This window comes from Prinia subflava, chromosome 17 (genome assembly GCF_021018805.1).
Source record: "Prinia subflava isolate CZ2003 ecotype Zambia chromosome 17, Cam_Psub_1.2, whole genome shotgun sequence".
Classification (NCBI taxonomy): domain Eukaryota; kingdom Metazoa; phylum Chordata; class Aves; order Passeriformes; family Cisticolidae; genus Prinia; species Prinia subflava.
The window spans coordinates 15,512,386-15,533,738 of record NC_086263.1 but is presented as its reverse complement, the minus strand read 5'-3'; the positions used below and the strand labels follow the sequence as shown (position 1 = coordinate 15,533,738).

The 21,353-nt window shown below is 60.7% G+C and overlaps 1 protein-coding gene across 1 annotated transcript in view; it reads right to left on the bottom strand.

Moving 5' to 3' along the window:
* Positions 1 to 6,199: 6,199 nt before the first annotated feature.
* The window catches only part of GRID2IP (Grid2 interacting protein), a 36,475-nt gene continuing 21,321 nt past the window's right edge, over positions 6,200 to 21,353 (bottom strand). The window contains exons 9-23 of the mRNA XM_063414854.1: positions 20,118 to 20,272; positions 18,507 to 18,605; positions 17,363 to 17,457; positions 16,702 to 16,819; positions 16,080 to 16,393; positions 15,490 to 15,903; positions 14,506 to 14,593; positions 13,510 to 13,587; positions 12,685 to 12,881; positions 11,379 to 11,534; positions 10,759 to 10,845; positions 10,225 to 10,354; positions 8,517 to 8,635; positions 7,935 to 8,099; positions 6,200 to 7,473 (exon numbers count right to left, since the gene is read on the bottom strand). Of these exons, the coding sequence (XP_063270924.1) occupies positions 7,402 to 7,473; positions 7,935 to 8,099; positions 8,517 to 8,635; positions 10,225 to 10,354; positions 10,759 to 10,845; positions 11,379 to 11,534; positions 12,685 to 12,881; positions 13,510 to 13,587; positions 14,506 to 14,593; positions 15,490 to 15,903; positions 16,080 to 16,393; positions 16,702 to 16,819; positions 17,363 to 17,457; positions 18,507 to 18,605; positions 20,118 to 20,272 (2,287 nt within the window). The 3' untranslated portion in view covers positions 6,200 to 7,401. The remainder of the gene's footprint in view (positions 7,474 to 7,934; positions 8,100 to 8,516; positions 8,636 to 10,224; positions 10,355 to 10,758; positions 10,846 to 11,378; positions 11,535 to 12,684; positions 12,882 to 13,509; positions 13,588 to 14,505; positions 14,594 to 15,489; positions 15,904 to 16,079; positions 16,394 to 16,701; positions 16,820 to 17,362; positions 17,458 to 18,506; positions 18,606 to 20,117; positions 20,273 to 21,353) is intronic.

Here is a 21,353-nt window from a genome sequence, read left to right as displayed (position 1 = left end):
ATGCACCTGTGAAAGGAGGGGTGAGGGGCCAGGGGAGCCCCAGGCAGGTGGGCTCGGGGGGTTCAGGGCCCTGGGGTGCTGCTCGTGGCAGAGCTCAGGGGAGCTCCTGTCTCTGTTTTCTCATGTGCAGCTCCCCTGCTGCGGTGTGGAGGCGCTGCCAGGGCAGGCCAGGCGGGTTTCTCGTGTGATTTTCTGACTGGTGAGAAATGGGAGCATTAGAGAGGAGGTGAAAGCAGCTGGAAGAGGCAGAGGGAAGGAGCAGAGCTGGGGGTCACAGCCTGAGGGCCCCAGGGTGGCAGAACTGGCCCCAGGGAGGAGCTGCTGCCAGCAACGTGTCCCTCCCAAGCCAGCAGACTGTGATGGCACATGAACAGCCCTGGCAGTGCTGGCATTTTCCTCCTTTGCACATCAAGAGCTCGAGCCCTGTGCAGAGCACTTGGGTCTCCTCCTGAGCCAGGGAACTGCCCCCTGCTCCTTATCAGGAGCAGAGACTGGCAAGGTGTCACCAAGGAATATAAAAACCCATTTTCCTCTCCTGATGGTGAGGTGTGGCATCTCTATGGGCTCCCTGGAAGGGCTCCCTGGAGCATCCCGTGATGCTGCCCCTGGCAGAAGGGGCAGGGTGAAGTCCAGGCAGGGAGGTTGGTTGGGTGTCTGAATCAAAGCGGTTCCTTCCCATTTCCTCCTTCCCTCAGCTCAGCCACACTGCCAGCAGGACAGGCCACCTGGGGCAGTCCCTGGCTCAGCACTGGGTCCCCAAGGAGCCCTGAGAGCAGGTCTGGGGCTGTTCCTCTTACCCTGCTGAGCCGAGGAGAGGTTCCCCCAGGGAGGAGCAGCCCCGGTGTCACCGCACGCCTGTGCCGGTGTCTGCTGGTCCCTGTCCTGCACGCCTGGCCACTCCTTTGGCCCTTCTGGCACTTGTAAGGGGACACTTATAGGCTGCCCCCTGCCCAAGGCTGCAGAAGGTGTGGCCGGGGCGCTGGGACACCGGCACGGACGCTGGGATGACAGGCAGTCTGACGGGTTCCTCTCTGAGCCCCAGCAGTGCAGCGGGGCCAGGGCAGCCCCCTGCCCCACGGCCCTCACAGCCCTCACAGCCCTCACAGCCCCCTGCCCCACAGCCCTCACAGCCCTCACAGCCCCCTGCCCCACAGCCCTCACAGCCCTCACAGCCCCCTGCCCCACAGCCCTCACAGCCCCCTGCCCCACGGCCCCCACAGCCCTCACAGCCCCCTGCCCCACGGCTCTCAGAGCCCCCTGCCCCACGGCCCTCACAGCCCTCACAGCCCTCACAGCCCCCTGCCCCACGGCTCTCAGAGCCCCCTGCCCCACGGCCCTCACAGCCCCCTGCCCCACGGCTCTCAGAGCCCCCTGCCCCACGGCCCTCACAGCCCTCACAGCCCTCACAGCCCTCACAGCCCCCTGCCCCACGGCTCTCAGAGCCCCCTGCCCCACAGCCCTCACAGCCCCCTGCCCCACGGCCCTCACAGCCTGTGCCAGGTGTGGGGCTGCAGCTGAACCTGCCCGCAGCTCACCCGGGCCCTGAGGACTTGCCCAGAGTGTGACCGGCCCCAGTGGCACCGCGGGGCTGCCCAGGTGGGTGCACCAGGACAGCACCAGGGTGGAGGTGCTGAGGAGGAGAAGGGCTGCCCTGTGTGCTGCAGCACCGCTGGCCTCATCAATTTACCAAAGGTCGGGCAATAAATAAGGAGTTCCCAGTGGCAGGAACCATCCCAGCACCTGCTGCCCACAGCTGGGAGTCGTATCCTGGCTCTGCAGCCTGCAGCACGAGTGCCAGAGCTGGCAGAGGGCCCTGATCTGGTTGAGGGCAGTGGTCCCAGCACCAGGCTGGGACTGGGGACACTCAGCACGTCGGCAGAGCCTTTCCATGCCCTATAACCCCCTGGATCCCTCGGGAGCTCCTGCCTGGCAGGGCCAGGGCACTGATGACCAGAGCTATCTTACCTCTTTAAGGGCCAATGTGTCTTGGCCGCTGCTGAGTTTTTACTGGCACGCCTAACTTCTAACTAGGAAAGGAAAAACAGGGATTGGTATGTCAGCCTGGGGAAGCTGCTAGCCCCGCTCCCACACCTCCAGCTTCCCCCTGGCTCCACTGGCTCCTTCCATCCCGGGACACTGCCCGCCTCAGGACCCACGGAGCAGAGCCACAGCATCCCGGGATCAGGGAATGTCCGAGCCGGGGAGACCCGCGGGGATCCCCGAGCCCAGTGCGGCCACAGCCGGGTCCCGGGGCAGCCGGGCTGAGCCCCGCGGGCGGGACAGCGCCGTGTCTGTCTCTGGGTCTGTCCCGGGGTCTGTCCTTGTGTCTGTCCCTGGGTCCGTCCCTGGGTCTGTCCCTGCCAAGGGGCAGGGGCACAGCTCTGCAGCCCCTGCGGTGCCTGGAGCAGAGGCAGGGCAGGCGGTGCCCCGCAGGGACATCCATCCCCGCAGGGACAGCCATCCCCGCAGGGACAGCCATCCCCGCAGGGACATTCACTCCCGCAGGGACATTCACTCCCGCAGGGACAGCCATCCCCGCAGGGACATCCATTCACTCCCGCAGGTGCCGTCCCGGCTCCTCCCGGCGCAGCAATCGCCGCCGGTTCCCGGATCCCCGCCCCGCCGTGGCCCAGTGGAAATTTTGCCCGTGTTGTGAATTCAGCTCACAGCCCGCTGTCCCCCGGTGCCTGGCACAGGCGGCGGCGCTTTCCTCGCCAGAGATTGTGAGGAAGGAACATCCGTGGCATGGGAATGAAGCTGCTGGAGCCGCGCATCGGCAGCGCCGGGGGCGCAGCACACGTGGCTCTCGAGTAACCCGGCGGGACCGCGGCGCTCCAAAAGCCTCCTCGGGCCGTTCTTTTAAAGCATCCCCAGGTCCGTCCACCTCCGGCAGCCACGGCGGGGCCCAGAGCAGCCCAGCAGAGCCCCGAACCCCGCGGAGCTCCCGACTCGAGGTACAAGCTGAAAGGGAACTTACTGCGCTCAGCCGGGTCTGATTCTGCTCCCCGCGCCGGGCACCAGCAGGGCTCTGCCAACTGACAGGCAGCTTAAATATTGCCAGAGAATCGGGGTTTGCCAGCCGAGCTGTTAACAGGGTCACAAGGAATGAGAAGGAATATTTATAGTCAAAGTTAAACTAATTGACCGAAGTTACTCTTTTGGTCTCCCGTGGCTCTGGTGAGAAGTGCATTATTTTCACTATCAGGGCTCCCGGGTCAAACTCCACGGAGTGCCATTCTCTTAAGCAATCTGTGTGGCTACACAAGGGACACAGAACAATAAAAAATCCCGGCTGATGTCCTCTGGAGCTGACAGCCCGTGGCACAGGGAGGAGCTGACAGCCAGTCCTGTCTCTGTGTTTGTGCCTGAGCCTTGCAGAGCGCAGGATCCGTCCGTGGGCTGGGATTTGTGGCTCGCTGCTGGGGCTGAGGGTTAATCCCAGAACCGAGCACCTCTCTGGGAACAGGCCAGAGGTTTGTCTTCATCATCATCTGGCTGAAAACCCTGACAAACCACTGGGGCCAAAACACTCAGAGAGTGATGCTGAAGAGGGACCTCAGAGCACAGTGACCATGGCAGGAGGCAGCTCACAGATCCCTGGATTGGGGTGCACAGACCCCCAGCAGCCCTGCTGAGACACCCTCAGGTGACCCACGGGCCTGGAGGGCAGACAGAGAATGGGCACTGTGCCCTCACAAGCCTAATCCTTGTCCCAGCCTTGAAGTTACCAACAGGGATTTTGCTGTAGGTGACCTGCTAAGGGCACATTTTATCCCTGTTAGGTGGGATATTGGGAATAAATTCTCCCCTGTGAGGGTGGTGAGGCCCTGGCACAGGATGCTCAGAGAAGCTGTGGCTGTCCCATCCCTGGAAATGGCCAAGGCCAGGCTGGAAGGGGCTTGGAGCAGCCTGGGACAGTGGAAGGTATCTCTGCCCATGGCAGGGCTTAGATGTGGATGATCTTCAAAGTCCCTTCCAGTGCAAACCTGATAATTCCATGAAAAAAACAGTGTCTGCATTTTATCTCATTGTTTCCCAGTCACAGCTCTGATGAACATAACTGTAGCTCTTTGAATCTTGCAACTGGAGATGCATTAATTTGATCTGCTATGATTTGGAAACCCCAAATTTTCCTCAAGGGCTGCAAATGCAGCACCAGGTGTCTTGTGCTGCCTCCCAGTCTGTGCCACCTTTCTCCTCCTGACTTACAGCCTGAAGCTGAGATCTTTCTTTGTCCCTTTGGCACCTTTCATGGCACCTGGAGAATAATTATGGGTCGTGGTCCTTCAAGACACAATCAAGGTGCTTAGAGGGAGGGTGCCCAGGTGGTTCCACTGTGCCAGCTGTGACCCACCCTGACTGTGCTCAGCCTGCTCATTTCCTCTCTGATGCCTTTCCCTCTCTGTTTCTTGCAGGATAGAATGAAATCCCTAAATGATCTAAGCTTTGGAATGTGACCTGGGATTTTCAGGGACACCATTTCCCCGTGTGTGTCGGGATGGAAGCGGCACCCGTGGAGCAGGAGCAGCCAGGGCTGCGCTCCCTGCGCTGCCCCTGGCTGCTGTTTCCTTTCCAAGGCCAGGCTTTCCTGTGAGGATGATCCCGTGGCCAGGGCTGATGCAGGAATTCTGTGTGAGGCTCAAAGGTGCCGGCTCTGGGCAGGAATTCCCTCATGTCTGCAAAGTTACCGGAGCAGGGGAGAGCACAGGGCATGGTGTGGGCGCTGTGTGGGACAGAGCCCTGGGCCCCCATTCCCCGGGTTTGTGGGCTCAGCCCGGGCAGTGGAGCTGGGACAGCCACGCTGCCCCTGGGGCTGCTGGACAGGCCCAGGGGCACGAGGAGTCTGAGCACTCCAAATGGAATTTGGGGATGGGCCGGGCTGCGTGGGACTGCTGCAGGTCACTGCACCCCCCTCGGGATCCTGCAGGGGTTTCGGGAGCTCCGGGGAAGGAGGTGCACGTGTCCAGCCAGGGACACTGTGGGTGACTCTGCACGGAGCTGTTCAGCCCCCGGGAGCTCCCAGGGCTGGAGCAGGCTGTGAACAGCCCAACCACAGCACCTGACAGGGAGCTGCTCCCATCTGCCTGCTCCGTGTCACGGGAGATGAATCGCCCCGGGACACAAACTCAGCCTCGGCCAAGAATTCTTTTTCAGAGGGAAACAATTCACTGCCTCATACAGTTCACTAAATGTTTTCTTCTGAAGGCTGGAGTTAAAAATCCATACTATTTTAAGAATTTGCTGCTCATTTTGATCCCTCCAGCCTGGACGCTGTGGTGCAGGAAGGTCCTTCAGTGATCCAACAGCAGCCCCAGCCCAGGCAGGTGAGACCCTGCAGGTGTCAGGGGCCAAGTGCAGGGCTCCTCACACCATCAGCAGCAGCAGTTCTGACAGAAGACACAGGTCAGTGCAGTCAGGAGGCAGAAGGCAGTAGCTTTATTTTAGGAATAGCACATAGGCATTGGGTAGAGACTGAACTGTGAATATACATCATCCCATTATCAAATCATATCACCAGAAGTTCTGGCTCTTTGAAAATATTCACATAAAAATACCAAAGGGATTGGAGTTCTAGCTATTTCAGAAAGTTACGACATGTAGCAAAATCTATGTACAGCATCTTCTGTCAGGACAGTTTCAAAAGAACCTCCGGGGGTTTAAATATTGGATGTGTTTTAAAAAAGAAAAAAAAAAAAAAAAATCAACGGAATGCAGTGTGCAACATCCAAAAGGGAAAGAGGAGCAGGGGGAGCGTGGCCCTGTCCTGGACCTCTGGGAACACAAGGCTACCCACTACCTGGCACTTAAAGCTGTATAAACGGAGAACACTTGTGAAAATATACTTCACTTTCTACAGCAGGGCTTAAAAAAATACCAAAACCCGGAGATCTGAGGGTCGTAATGTCTCCCATGAATAATGCACGGGTCGGTGATGGTGTCCTTGAGCGGAGGCTGCAGGACGAGCCCTTGCTCCGGCACTGGCCGAGGGGTGACCTACACTGGGATTGCTGCGGGCTCTGGGGGCGGCCGGGGTCGGGGGCAGCGGGCAGGGGTCGGGGGCGGCGGGCGGGGGTCGGGGGCGGCGGGCAGGGGTCGGGGGCAGCGGGCAGGGGTCGGGGGGCAGCGGGCGGGGGTCGGGGGCAGCGGGCAGGGGTCGGGGGCAGCGGGCAGGGGTCGGGGGGCAGCGGGCGGGGGTCGGGGGGCAGCGGGCGAGTTCTGCACGGAAGGGAGGCGGCGGAGCCTGCACCGGCCGGGGGAGGCTGTCCCTCCATCCCGGGCAGCACGGGGGAACGCAGGGAAGAAAGACAGGCAGGCTGTGCGGAGAGAGGGACGTGCACGGGGGAGGTGTGCGGGGTGGGAGGTGGCCGTGGACACTTCTGGAGTTCCCTGGGGTATTTCTTCCCCATGAAAAGCAGTAAATTCCTGCAGTGACGGAGCTCTCAGAACTGCAGGCTGCAGCAGGGCAGGGGATGTTTCCCTCACAGCAGCACCTGGGGCTGCAGGGGGCTCCTGCTCGTTTTTAGGCTCTCAGGGATTCTGTGCTTTCCAAAGAGGCATCAAAACGCTCAGGGCTGTCTGCTGGCGAGCTCCAATAACCTCGTGCTGATGGTGTTACACTCTTGGGAAGGGTTCAAGATCCGTCAGCCTCTGGCACAGCCTGAGGCAGAGCTGGGGGCCAGGAAGGACCCGTGAGCTGGGAAGGGTCAGACCGGATCCGTCCTTGGGGCCGCACGGATGTGCCAGAAGGGTTCTGCAGGGTCCTACTGCTTCCCACGGCCACTGGCTGCCAGTGCAAGGGGATTGAAGCTTCCAGGCCACCTGCAGGGATCTCTGCCCCACGGTCACCACCTGCTCAGCTCCAGCTCCAGGGCAGAAGGGCTTGGACAGGGACTGGAGAGGACTCAGCAGCGTCCTCAGGGTCCCAGAGGAGCTGGAGGTGGCCGCCCTCCTGCGCATCCCCCTGTGCTCCTGTCCCAGCTCACCTGCTCTGGCTTCCCAGGGACTGTGGCTGGGCTCTCCCTCGCCCCCAGGCTGCCTGGGCAGAGCCCCCCACGCGTGGGCAGTGGCTGTGGGGGTGTGGGGAAGGTCTCCAGCAGCTGCTGGTGCCAGTAACAGGGGTTTGGGAAACGTGGGACACTGGGGTTTTACCCTTGGCTCAGTGATCCCCTGGAAACGGAGGCTGCTAAGGAAGCTCTGTCAGGACCAGTGCAGGGTTTATCTTCGTGCCACCCTCATGTTGTCCTCTGTCACCTGCGGTGCCTTCTCTGTGTCCACCTGCCCCGAGCCCTCTGTCCCTGACTCTGCTGGGTGGTAGCAGGTGGCAGCAGCGTATTTACAACCAGACTGGACAGGAGCAAATTGCACTTTGTTGGCAATGAATTGTCACACCTCGGGTGGCCGTCACCAGGCCAGGGGGGAGGTCATCCTGGGGCTGCGCTGGCTCTCGCCCCCCTGCACGTCACTGAGAGCCCGCTGTGGGACAGAAAGGCAGCGTCAGCCTGGGGCTGCTGGGGCAAGGGGGACCTCAGGGCACTGGCCATGGGGTGCCCAGAGAAGCTGGAGTCCCTGGAAGCATCCAAGGCCAGGTTGGGCAGGGCTTGGAGCTCCCTGGGATCGTGGAAGGTGTCCCTGCTCTGTGGCAGCGAGTGGAACATGAGGTGGTCTCTAAAGTACCTTCCAACCCAAACCATTCCAGGATTCTATGAACAACCACATCACTCTCCCCTGGGGCTTGAAGCCTCCCTCAGTGTCCCACCCTGGCCAGCTGATTACCATCTTAGAAAAGTTGCACCTTATCAGCCTTGGAAAAATTGCCTCTTACTCAGGTACAGCTGCTCACAAAACCCCATCCCGCTCCCACCACTCACACACACAACACACCTCCCTGACACTCCACAGGAGATCCCTGGCTGCCCTGGAAACGTTCAACTCACCTCAAACTTGCTCATGAATTCTGCAAAAATGCCAAAGAAGGCTTCAGAAGTTGTCATTTTTGAGTCTTCCCCAAAGAAGGACAACACCTTGCTGAACTCCTCCATGGCCTTGTGCTGCAGGTCATCCAGGGAGCGCATGGCAGGCTGGGCACTCTCCAGGAAGGACTGCGGGGATTGGCTTAAGGACAAAGAGCTGCTCCATGGCTCTGGTGGGGATCAGAACCCCTTATCAATCCCTTATCAAATGGCTGGGTTCCAGCCCAGCTGGCAGCAGGGAGCTGCTGCACGGGCACCTGTGGAGGTGCTGGCACGTGTGGAGGTGCTGGCACGTGTGGAGGTGCTGGCAGGCCCAGCTGTCCCTGACTGCACAGCTCTCAAGGACAGACGTCCCAGCACGTTCCCTGGCGCGTGGCACTGGGGCTGTGCCACACAGGGGCACCCCCAAAGCTGCTCCCCGCCCTGGCTGGGAGCAGGGAGAGCTTCCCAGCAGCGCTGAGAGGGCGCCAGGCACAGCCCTGGCTTGGCAAGGAGCCTCCAAGGCAGGGTTTCACCGGAGGGGTGTCCCCTCTCTCGGAAGGATACGCTCATGACGATGGCAAACCTGTCCTCGGCGGTGGCTGGCATGCTGTGACAGGCCTTCTGGATGTCACTCACCGTGCTGTGCAGGTCCTTCAGGTCAGCTGTCAGAGCCCTCTGGTTCACTGCAGGGGCACAGCGGGGTCAGCAGGGCTGGGCAGGGAGGGCTGGGTCTGTCTGTCTGTCTGTCTGTCTGTTTGTCTGTCTGCACTGCTCTGCACCAGGGCCCTGCTGCCCAGGCAGGGGGCACAGCCAGCAGGGCACCAGGAGCTCTTGGTGCTCACAACTAGAGAGGCCAGGAGTGTCAAAAGCAGCCTGGAACACACCAGTGGACACCCATGTGCCTGGGAGGGGACAGACACAGGACATCAGGACAAGGGGGGACACAGCAGCAGGAGTTTGGGCAGCCGGGAGCCTCCAGTGACGGAAGGGTTATTTGAGAGTTAGGCCAGATACAAATTCCAGCTGGGAAAGCTCCAGGTACAGACCTTCCTCAAGTGGAAATTTACAGCTCCAGGCCGGAATTTGCTCCTTCATTTATCCGCTGTAGCACTAATTCCCAAGGGAATTGCTCAGGAACAGCAGGGAATGGTGTGCAAGGGGAAGGCAGCTCGTGCTTTGTAGAGATTCAATGCATCATTTAAAATCACAGAATCGTGGAATCATTTAGGTTGGGAAAGCCCTCTAAGGTCATCCAGTCGAGCTGTTTCTCCAGCACTGCCAAAGCCACCACTAACCCAAGCACTGTCCCCAAGTGCCACGCAGCTTTTAAATCCCTCCAGGGATGGGGACTCACCCCTGCCCTGGGCAGCTGTGCCAGGGCTGGGCAGCATTTCCAGGAAGGAGTTTTCCCTAAAATCCCACTAAACCTCCCCTGGCCCAGCCTGAGGCCGTTCCCTCTCCTCCTGTCCCTGTTCCTGGGAGCAGAGCCCGACCCCCCTGGCTGTCCCCTCCTGTCAGGGACTTGTGCAGAGCCACAAGGTCCCCCTGAGCCTCCTTCTCTCCAGGCTGAGCCCCTTCCCAGCTCCCTCAGCCTCTCCTGGGGCTCCATTCCCTTCCCAGCCTCATTCCCAGCCCCTCAGTGTCCTTGTTGTGAGGGCCAGAGCTGCCCCCAGCACTGGGGGTTCTCCAGCAGTGCCAGCACAGGGACGGGCACTGCCCTCGTCCTGTGTCACAGCTCTTGTGACACCAGCAGCACCAGTGGATGGAGAACAACCCCAGCATGTGTGTGACTGGTTTTCATTGCACAAAACTGAGCTGCAGGGTCCTTACTCACTGTGACACAGCTGTGACTGAACTGTGACCCCTCCCCGAAGTGCTGCAGCCTCTGCACTACGGGTGGCCATGGCAGTGCAGTGCTGGCACCTCAGAGGCACCTGCACGCCTGCACGGAGGCTGGGGCACTCCATCTCCTGGCACTTCCATCCCCTGTGCCTCCCCTGCCCTTCCAAGATGCCTCTGAACTTGGGGATCTCGGTTTCAGGTCAGAGGGGAACACCAGGGCAGGGGACAGAGCCTTGTCTGGGTGTGGCAGCGTGGGATGGGTGACACCTCGCTGTCACTGAGCTCAGCCCTTCCCAAGGCTCTCCTCTTGCTCAGGACCGTTCCTCACCCGTTCTGCTCCCATCCTGCCCCTGCCCAGGCTGTGCAGCCGCTGGCTGAGCCCAGACCCAGCCCAAAGGCAGAGGCAGTGCAGGGACACGAGCTCCTTTACCTTTGGCAGCGAGCGGCACTGTCGGGAGATCCTTGGCAAAGCCCAGGAGCTCTGGGAAGTGTTGGCTGAGGGATTTGGCAAGAATGTGCAGGAAGGTGGATTTCCCATCCACAGTCTTGGTCGTGTTCAGCTGCAGCAAAGCAGAACCAGTGAGGACCCCCCTGCAGAGGGAGCGGGGCTCACACAGAGCCGCCCCTGGCTCAGCCCCACGCTCCCCGGGTTAATGCCTAACTGGACATTTAATGTTTACACACCACGTGTGCCCAGAGCAGTGGTGTGGAGATGCCCCCTCCTGCAGGGCGGGGCTGTCCCCTGTCCCCACCCACCCCCGGGCCCTGGCCAGCCTGAGGTGGGCAGGATTCCCAGCACTGGAGCACCAGACCCACAGCAGAGTCTCTCTGGAGCCCCCCCTGTGCATCAGCCCAGCCCCTCCGCCCCTCTCAGGCAGCTCGGGTCTCATGAGAACAGCTTTGCTCCTACAAGGAGCTCCCAGTCCTGGTGTCTCCCGCAGGGAACACGCCTGGCTCTCCTTACCTCAGTGAGGAAGTTGATTTTAAAGCCTGTGGTTTTGCTGGTCTTGGGCTGCCCGTTGTTCAGGTAGTTTCCCATGGCCAGCACGAACTGGGAAGAGGAAACCAGGGAATGAGGGGCTGGTGACCTCCTGTGCCCATATTCTCCCATCTCCCAACTCCTGGGACTCCTCTGAATTTCTGTTCACCACCCATTAATGCAGACAAAAACTGTCCCCATGGATTTAAGGAATTGACGGGGGGGGGTCACTGTCCAGGAGCAGCTAAGGAGCTCCATCACTCATCTGTAAATGCCTTTGAGCACATGGCCACCTCATTTATCTCACCTGCTTTTTTTTTGGAAAGAAAACCAAATGAATTAACAGCAATTTGGGACAGCTCATCTCAGGAGGGTCATGGAGGGACTGCAGTGGAATTTGTTCTCTCTCTGGCAGGCACAGCCCGTCCCAGGACCCCAAATACCCCTCCTCAGGGGGATGGGCAGCAATGGGGGTGCACAGGGAGCAGCCTGGAATGCTGCCCAAAGCTGGGGCACACCCAGGGGGCTGGAGCTGCCCCTGGGTGCTCCTCTGGAGTGCTGAGGGCCTTTGGTGCCTTGTTACAAGAAAGAGGGACCGCTCTGACCTCCAGGATCTTTGCCAGCTTCTTGCTGCTTTTCAGCTCTAGGGAGGCCTTGCAAATGCACTCGTAGCTGGCTTTGATCTCCTCGGTCTTCTCCTGCAGGGTGGTCTTGAAGTGCAGGCTGCGCAGGCGGATCTTGTACTCGGGCACCGACAGCATCTGGGGCAACGGGAGGGCAGGGTCAGCGACCCAGCAGCCACAGCCCCCTGCACGGGGCTGTCCTGCCCTGCTGCCCTGGGCATGGGACAGGGGGCACAGGTGTCACAGCCCCCTGCACGGGGCTGTCCTGCCCTGCTGCCCTGGGCATGGAACCAGGGGCACAGGTGACACAGCCCCCCTGCACGGGGCTGTCCTGCCCTGCTGTCCTGGGCATGGGACAGGGGGCACAGGTGACACAGCCCCCCTGCACGGGGCTGTCCTGCCCTGCTGCCCTGGGCATGGGACAGGGGGCACAGGTGGCACAGCCCCCCTGCACGGGGCTGTCCTGCCCTGCTGCCCTGGGCATGGGACAGGGGGCACAGGTGGCACAGCCCCCCTGCACGGGGCTGTCCTGCCCTGCTGTCCTGGGCATGGAACCAGGGGGCACATGGAGTGGCTGGGCTGGTTGGCAGCCACAGGATGGGCACTCCCGCACCAGCATTGGGCAAAGTCACTGTCCCCGGGGAGCACACAGGGTGGGTGGTGGCTCTGCAGTCTTAAACCAGCCACCAGGAGCTGCCAGACCCCTGAGGTGTCAACCAAGCATCACCCGCAGTGCCCCAGTGCCACCAGCTCCTCCCTCCCAGGTGTGACTGTGCCCAGGAGGTGTGAGTGTGCTGCTGGCAGGGACAGGGCACACACAGCCCACAGGTGTGAGTGTGCCCAGAGGTGTGAGTGTGCTGCAGCAGGGACAGGGCACACACAGCCTCACCCCGGTGTGAGTGTGCTGCTGGCAAGGACAGGGCACACACAGCCCCACCCCGGTGTGAGTGTGCTGCTGCAGGGACAGGGCACACACAGCCCCACCCCGGTGTGAGTGTGCTGCTGCAGGGACAGGGCACACACAGCCCCACCCCGGTGTGAGTGTGCTGCTGCAGGGACAGGGCACACACAGCCCCACCCCGGTGTGAGTGTGCTGCTGCAGGGACAGGGCACACACAGCCCCACCCCGGTGTGAGTGTGCTGCTGCAGGGCAGGGCACACACAGCCTCACCCCGGTGTGAGTGTGCTGCTGCAGGGACAGGGCACACACAGCCTCACCCCGGTGTGAGTGTGCTGCTGGCACACCCGGGGGCTGGGGCAGCCCCTCCCGGAGCCCCTGGCCGGGCACCTGCAGCACGAACTGGTCGGGCTCGCTGAGCTTGCCGGGGTTCTCCTTGTAGCTCTGGAAGCGCTGCACCTCGTCCCCGTCGGGCGCGTAGAGCAGCAGCTGCTTGATGTGGGACGGCTCCAGGCGGTCTGTCTCCATCGTCATCAGGATCTGCCGCAGCTCGATGTGCGACAGCTTCAGGTGGGCGATCAGGATGGCTGCGGGGAGGAGACATGTCGCTGTCACTCGGGGGACAGGAGGGGACCCGGGCTGTGGCAGTGCTGGGGACAGGACGGGGACATCAATGGAGTGAGCCTTGTGCAGGTGCCCAGGCAGGCACGGCCCTGGGACAGGGAGGGCTTTCCACCCCCGGGACCCTGCAGAGGCTGCAGGGGCACCCCAGGGTGGCTGGGCTGCAGCCCCCCAGGGCACCCCACAGGCCCGGCTGGGCTGCCCTGGGACCAGCCCTGCTCCCAAGGCGGGGAGGGGTCCCTGGCAGGTCCCACCAAGCCCTCGCACCCTCCTCCCGACCACAAGCACATCCTGGAGGAGCAGCCCTGCCCCTGCCCTGCCCCTCCTCACCCCACGGGCCCTGGGGGCTCTGCCCCTCCCCAGGACACCGAGGCACGTCCCATCTCCATCCCTCCCCAGAAAGTTCCCTCCCCCTGCCGGGGCTGAACGCAGCCTGGGGCAGCTCTGGCTGCAGGAAAACCTATCCCAGCTGAGCTGGGCTCATGGGGCCGTGCCCATGGGATTGAGCCCGTGTCCTTCTCTTTACCTTTCCAGTTCTCCACATCCCACCTGTGGGCCCCTTTGGGGGGTACCTTCACCGTGGGCTTCACTTACATGTGTTGTAGGCCTTTTTGTGGGACAAAATTTCAACCACGTCTTTCTTTTTAAAGTTTTCAGGCATGAGAGTTGGCTCTGGAAGAGAAACTGAAAGATTTAATCACGGGTAAGGACAGGCTCAGGCGGCTCCAGCGGGAAGAAAACTGTCCTGCAAACAGTGAAACCATGAATGAAGGGGAGGAGAGCAGGCTTTGCACATAGCAATGGCTCCAGGAATCCTTGAATTCTGCGATTCAAAGATCTCCCCAATGGAGGACTCAGCTGCAGCTGAAAAAGGTAAAATGAGAGGTCAAACACACAGAAAATCCCAGACTGCTCAGAAACATCCTAAAAACAGTGTCCCCTGAGATGAGTCCTCTTTCATCCCACTGCCAACGTGGCCCTTGCAGCAGAGCTCAGACATCCCACTTTCCTTACTGGAATGCCTCCCACCAGGGTCACCACCACTCCACAGCCCCAGCCTGGAGCCTGCTCTGGGTCTGGCACCCAAACTCTGCTGGGTGGGAGATCCCAGTGGGTGTGTGGGAGACCCCAGCTGGAGAGTGATGGGCACAGGCACAGAGCTCCAGACCCATCACTGCTCTGGGGGGCATCCACTGATTGTTTGTATGAAAAGCAAAGTGCTGCTGGTGGGGATTTCTTTGGTCACGGGAAGGTTTTCATGGCTTTTTCAGCATTTCCAGAGTTCTCAAGCACTGGAGCTGCAATTGGTGAAAGCCTCCAGCCGGGTTTCAGTGCCCAATGAAATGTGGAGAGAAGAAAGATCAAGGCAGCAGAGGTAATTAAGAGGGATAATGAAACCATCTCCACCTTAATGATCCACTGTGCCAGCAGCCACAAAATCCTGAGGATGAACAAATTCATGCCACGGGTGATGTCACAGACAGGCATTGCCTTGCTACCCATCAAGCCCCAGTCCAGTTCCTCCCAGTTCCTCCCAGCTGGCACCAGTTTCTGCTGGTACCAGGAGCTATTTTGGGGCTCAGTACTTACTCGTGGGCTTCTGAGTCCCAAAGTGCAGCTCCAGGTCCAGGTATTTGACCATATCACTCAGCTTGTCGTAGTCCGAGTCTTCCCCGAGCTGTGGGAGGAGGAGTCGGGGCTGTGCTGGCACAGGGACAGCCCGGCAGTGCCCCCTGTGCTGGCACCCTCCCTGTCCCCCACACTGAGCTCCGTGTCCCCAGAAGGAACCAGGATGGGCTGGTGGCACCGTCCTGTGACTGAGGCTGAGCCACTGCCCTGCAGATTCACTCAGTCCTGACACAGCTGAAATCCTACAGAGCATCTGTGTCCTCACTTGCTCCTTGGACATGATCCCTTTACTGAAGGATAAAATCGGGATTCCAGGAGCTTCAGGAATTTTTCTGCACACAGAAAAAATCACTGGAAGGAAGGATCTTCCTTCCCGGAGTGCTGGGGAGAGGGACCTGAAGGATTTCAGGTGCCTGTGGAACTGGAAGATGATCCCACAGCTCCCCTCTGGCTCTCAGGGCACAGGGAATATGGCACGTCCTGAGCACCGGGAGAGACACAGAGGCTGGGAGCTAACCCGGGATTGGATCCACCTCAGAGCTCTGCACCACCTCCTGCCCACGGTGCCAAAGGATTGTCACGTCTTGTCTCATCCCTCACCTCTGCAGCCCCCTCCAGTGCCCTGCCCTGGCCGGGGCTCTCCCATCACTCTGCTCCAACCATCCTCATCCTTTCCCACTGACAAACCCCCCACAGCTGCAGAACACATCTGGAGGCAGCTCCTGGCTGTGGCCACCCCTCAGGGCAGGGAGCTGCTCCGCAGGACGCTGTGGCTGAAACCAGCATCTCAGAAGACTTCCAGGGCCTCTCCCACCTCCAGTTATTTTTGGTTCAAACAAGTGGAAGGACAAACGAAGCCCTGCAGAGCCTCAGCACAGGTCGCTGCTCCCCGGGGTGCGGTTGGGACCCCCAAGCCTCACCCCGCTCCCCTCCCCCGGGCCATACCTGCCCCCAGATGGTCCCCTCCGAGTTCTCCACCTGCTCCCAGCGCAGCCTCTTGACGCTCATGTGGTTGGAGTCGCTCCTGCGGTGCAGCAGCCCGCGGTGCAGGGGCGGCGCGCAGGGCACGGGTGGTGGCGGTGGTGGTGGCGGTGGGGGCGGGATGGGGTGCAGGTGGCTCACCAGGGCCTTGGGGGTGGGCACTGCGCCGGCCTTGGTGGCCTCTGCCTTGGTGGGGCCGCTCTGGGGGTCGTGGAACTGCAGGGGGGGCGGCGGGGGCGGGGGGCTGAGCGGAGGAGGGGGGATGTGGTCCGAGAGCGTGGAGTAGGTGAGGGAGCTGCCCTCGTCGCTGCTGCTGATGTACTCGCTGCTGCTGACATCGTTGGTGACATAGCTGCCCTGGTCATCCTGGAAACTCATCTGTGTGGGCACAGAGCAGAGGCTAAAGGTGGCACCTCGTCCTCCACCCACGCCACCCGGTGTGTCACCCTCTTTGCCACCTGCAGAGCCCCAGGACGTGTCCCCTGAGGCCGCACGTGGACGGCTCCTCGACGAGGGCACCAAGGACTGCTCTGAGCACCCCACGCCCCGCTCACCTCCTCGTAGTCATTCTCAGGGGTGAGGAAATCATCCACGATGGTGACGCGGTGGCCCAGCTGCTCGCTGAGCGCGTCCAGGAACCGGTCGGTGTCGCGGCTGCGCGGGGGCCGCGAGAAGGTGAAGAGCTTCTTCCTCCGCGCCAGCGGCGAGTACTGCCGGTGCTTGGGCGACGGCGCCGGGCTGCTGTCCAGGCTGACGTAGGGGTTGGACTCGGTGCTGCACGGCGAGGCCACACTGCTGTGCAGGCGGTAGTAGCAGGGCTGGCTCGCCAGCGGCTCGCCCGGCCACGCCAGCCCCGGCTTGCGGCCACCTGCGGACACGGCCGAGGGTGCTGCATGGGCGGCCTGCACAGCCACGGGGGTGAGCAGCCCGAGAGAGGGGAGGGAGAAGGGAGCGTCCCAGGCAGGGCCCGGGCTGCAGAGCAGCACGCTGTGATCCCGGGGGATGCACAGCCCACACGCTGCTGCCCGCCAGCAGCAGGAGCTGTGCAGAGCCAGCGCTGCGCCCACACGGGAACCAGCGCTGCCTCCGTATGGAACAGCACCGAGGGGACGTTGTCTTCTCCTCCACCCGCCTGGCCAGCACCACCCACCACCACTGGAGACACCCCAGGAGTACCTGCAGCGTGCGGCAGCTCCGGGGCGGGGGGCGACGTCCTGTGCAGGGCAGCGTTGCCCACCTTGCCAGCAAAGCCGCCGATCAGGCGGTTCTCCAGCTCTGCGTAGACAGCCGACATCTGGGCAGGGACAGAGAGCTGCTGCCATGCCCACCCAGGCAGGGCTTGTGGACCCCCAGAGCCCTGCATGTCCCCACAGACCAGGCTGAGCAGAGCAGCTGTGGCTGTCCCACCCCTGGCAGTGTCCCAGGCCAGCCTGGCCCAGTGGAAGGTGTCCCTGCCCATGGCACGGGTGGCACTGGATGAGCTCCTTCCAACCCAAACCATTCTGGGACTCTCTGGCCCACCAGCACCCATCTCTTAAAGGGGGGTTCCACCCCAGCCCAAGCTACTCTGCCTTGTCTGAGCCCCCCAAGAGCATCTCACTGATGAGGCTGCAGGAAGACACTGGCAGACATCAGCCTCATTAAAGGTGGCTAATTGCCCAGGGAGGTGGCCTCAGAGAAGGGCTCCGAGGCAGGGACACCCTGCAGGTATTCACCCACAGACACACCCTTCCCTTTTTCCTGCTGTTCACAGAGAAGGAGTCAGACTGCCTTCCTGTGGACACACCACCCCACACGTGGCAGAGCCCTGCCAGAGGTGTCCCTCGCCCCGTCACACCATTTTGGGGTTGGGTGTCTCCGGGAGGGACGTGCCATCTCCAGCCTGTCTCTCTCCAGGGATCAGGCGAACGGGGACCTCCACGGTGTCACTGCCTGCGGGAGGGAGACACAAAGCAGTCACTCCTCTGTCCATCCCCACAGCCCTGACCCACAAAGGGGCCCTGCCTCTTGCTGGGACCCAGAGTGACCTCCCTGCCCAGCTTCCGGCTCTGGGGCCCCGAGGGAGCGGTGCAGGCTGGGTTTGAGGTCAGCTCAGCAGCTCCGAGCTGCTCCGCTCTCCCCTCGGGGCAGCTGAGGACAGGGCTGCTCCCCACAGCTGGCCAACATCTGCCCAGACACGGCTCCCCTCTGGCACACACAGCTGGCGGCTGCTCCCCGTGCTCTAATCCCCTCCAGAAAAGCTCCTCGGAGTCAAGTGAGAGGATCTTCCCCCGGGAAATGTCTCAGACCCCCCTGACACCACATGCCAGGAGGTCCTTGGGGAGGTCATGGGGAGGTCGTGGTCAGGAGCACAGGTCAAGGGCCCTGTGCATCAGCCAGGAGCGATGGGAACAGGCAGGTCTGTGTCCCCCAAAGGGAGGGAGGGCTTGTGCCACCAATGGGGTTCATCAAGAGCCCTGAACCATGATCTCCTTCCTCACATGGATTTCACAAATGTGGTTTTCCACATTTTAATTTGATGGAATCTGAGAATGTTCAGAGAGAAGCCATAAATTTTGCCCCTACAGAACCAGTTCACATCTGAGTAATGGAAGGAGTTGGAAACAACTTTCAACCTTATGATCAAGTGGTCTCTTATTGAATTGGTTCTTTCATTGTGGAATTGCTGTCTCTGGAGCTGTCCAAGGCACCCCTGGATGTGACACTCAGTGCTCTGGGCTGGGTGACAAGGTGGGGATCGGTCACAGGTTGGACTCGATGATCCCAGAGGGCTTTTCCCACCTAAAAGATTCTGTGATTCTGCAATTCTGTGATTCTGTTTCTGAAAACATGGATCTCCTGCCAGTGCTGCCTCTACTCTGACCTCCACCTTTGCCTCCCCCTTCTCCCATTGCTCATGCTTAGGAACAGCTCAGGGATTTGGCTTGGGGCAGAGCAGGACCCTGCTGGCACAACCCCCAGGTCCCAGCCCCGGTACCCACCTGCTGCCCCCTCCTCAGGGCGGGGGGTGCGGAGGCTGCCCCGGCACAGGGAGGCGCCTCGGATGGAGCTGCGGTACCGATCCTCGGCCTCTGCCTCAGCTGCAGCAGGAAACACCTCTGTGAGGCACAGCCCACAGCTCCCCACCCCTCCTCACCCCGGCACAGGCACCCCAGGGCCCCCCAGGCCCACGGGACTCACAGCAGCTGCCATCCCCAGGCAGCCGCTCGCTCCATCCCCAGGGAGCTGAGCAGGTTCCAGGTGCTCCTGCCAGCCCAGGGCAGGGATGGATGCACAGGGATGGGACATCCAGTCCATTTTTCCAGCAGGATTGGCATCCACCAGCTCATGGCCCACATGAAACTCCAGCCCTGAGCTGGGCTGGTCCCAGAAAACCCTTCCTGCCCTCAAGGGAAAAGAAGGAAGTGGGGCCAGCCCTGGAATGCTGCCTGGAAGGAGCACATGGTCCATGCATCGCCCATGTGCAGCTCAGTGTGGCCCCTGGGAGAGGCTCAGGCTCACAGCAGGATGGAGGGAACAGAGCACCCAACAGAGCAGCACTGGGACATGGGAGATCCCTGGAGTTTGGCAGCCCAGGGGAAGGACCAGCCCAAATCCAGAGATCTCTGGCTGTGGTGCTCCCAGGCACAGACACACAGAACGGAGCAGAACAACCAAAACTGCTCATGGTCAGAGACTGCCCCGTTCAGCTGAGATGCTGAGAGGAGCCAGAAGCCAGCCTGGAGCTGGGAACCACAGCCTGGGACAGGGGGATTTGTTCCTGTGCTTCCCTCCTCCCCTGGCTGGGGATCCCTGCTCTGCATTCCTGGAATGCGGCTGGGAGCTTCTCAGGCTATACACTGATTATAATTCACAGGGTGTGAATTCTGGGGAATGCACAGCCCATGGCTGAGTGTGATTCCTCACACACAAAGCAGAGGTGCCTGAGTGCAAATCCAGCATGTGTGGAGCACAGGATCCCATGCACAACAGGAAGGATTTGCACCAGGACTTGGAGCTTTTCTGTTTTCTGCTGAAATCACTGTGTTCTTCCAAAAGCCTCTCTTCAAGCAACACTCCTTTTACCTTTGCTGAGTCTAAAATTAACTCATCTATGTAGCTGAGAATAGGAAAACTGGGAGCAATTCGGAGCCCAAATGCACAGATTAGGATATTTCACTTCAAACCTGCTCTCCCCATCCACCATTGCTTTGTGCTGCCACAGAACCAGGTGAGGGTGGTGGTGAGGGGACAGGGGGACCAGGGACAAGGGGGATCACCTTGGTGCCTTTTTGGGAGAGCAGCACCAACTCTTTCAACCATGGGTGTTTTAGTGACATCCTGAGGGACACTGGGTCATCCTTATTTTAAAATAAAACCCTTATTTTACCTCTCAGATCAAATGCTGCCCTTAAACCAGCTGCTCCCTTCCTGCTCTTCCTCACCTCTAACTCCCTGAGCAGCTTCCAAAAGCCTTTGCTCCCAGAGCCTCTCAGGCACCACCTCTCCTCTCAATGCAGCTTCATTCCAAAACTACAGCAGCACCAGGGCCTGAGCTCCCAGCACCCGTCAGGACACGAGGTGTCCGTCCTGGGCGCAGGGACACCTCTCACCTGCCAAGGCCTTGTACCCCAGAAACCTGTCAATCTTTTGCTGGCAGTGCTCCTGCTCCTCGTAGGTCAGCAGCTGGTAGATAAACTGCCAGAGGACTTGCTTGGCCGGTGTGTCCAGCACCGGGTACACATCCACAATGAGAGTGTCGATGTTCCTGCAAGACACGAGGGGAGGGCTGGGCACTGAGCAGCTTTGGCACCGACTGATTCCTTCCCTGCAGACATGCAGGGGTTAAAAGCCACGGGGATGTGGCCCCTGGGGACATGGTCAGCGGTGGCCAACAGTGCTGGGGGGACGCTTGGACCTCATGGTCTCAGAGGGCTTTTCCAGCCTAATGGATTCCGTGGTTTTATGTGTAAGAGGGGTGGGAGAGCACCAGAAAGAAGAGGGAAGGACTGGAAAAGTCTGGATTTTAGCCAGCTGCAGGCAAACAGCCTGAGGGAGAAAGCACCGGAGAGGGTGGCTGGGCTGGCAGCTCCTGGGGCCAAAGGCTCCATCGGATTTTGGTGTGTAGAGGGGGAAAAGGGAATAGCAGGGCTGAGCACCCCATCCCAAGAGGATAGAACAGCCTGCAGCAGGATGAAATTCTGCCCTGGCACAGGGTGCCCAGAGAAGCTGAGGCTGCCTCTGGATCCCTGGAAATGTCCAGGGCCAGGTTGGACAGGGCTTGGAGCAGCCTGGGACAGTGGAAAGTGTCCCTGGTGGCACTGGATGTTCTTTAAGGTCTCTTCTAACCCAAATCATTCCATGATTCTGTGACAGCCTCTGATAAAACACTGCTGGAAGACCAAGCAGGGGCAGGAAACGAGGTCACTGATGAGATCTGGAGTGTGCCGGGGGACGTGGCTGGAGCCCCGTGCAGGACAGGGGGGATGTGCTCCATGGCAGGATGAGGGCTCTGCCAGCCACAGCCATTCCCATGCAGCCACCAAGGAGTGCTGCAGCCAAGATTCTGGGAAGAGTGAGGAGACAAGAATGGAACATGGAGAGATTTACTGACAGAGGTGGGACAGGATCTGCGGCTGTCAGGGACAGCCAGGCAGCCAGACAGCCTGCACTAGGGAATGAGAGATAAGAGGTGACCAAATGAACCTAAAGGAACCAAAACCTAAAGGATCTGCCCTGTCTCCAGGCAGGACACCTGGACTGAGATGAGCTGGTGCACAGGGAACACCCAGCGGGGGAACCTGGAGAGCAGAGGGGCAGCAGAGCTCGTGTGACAGCAGAGCTCTGTG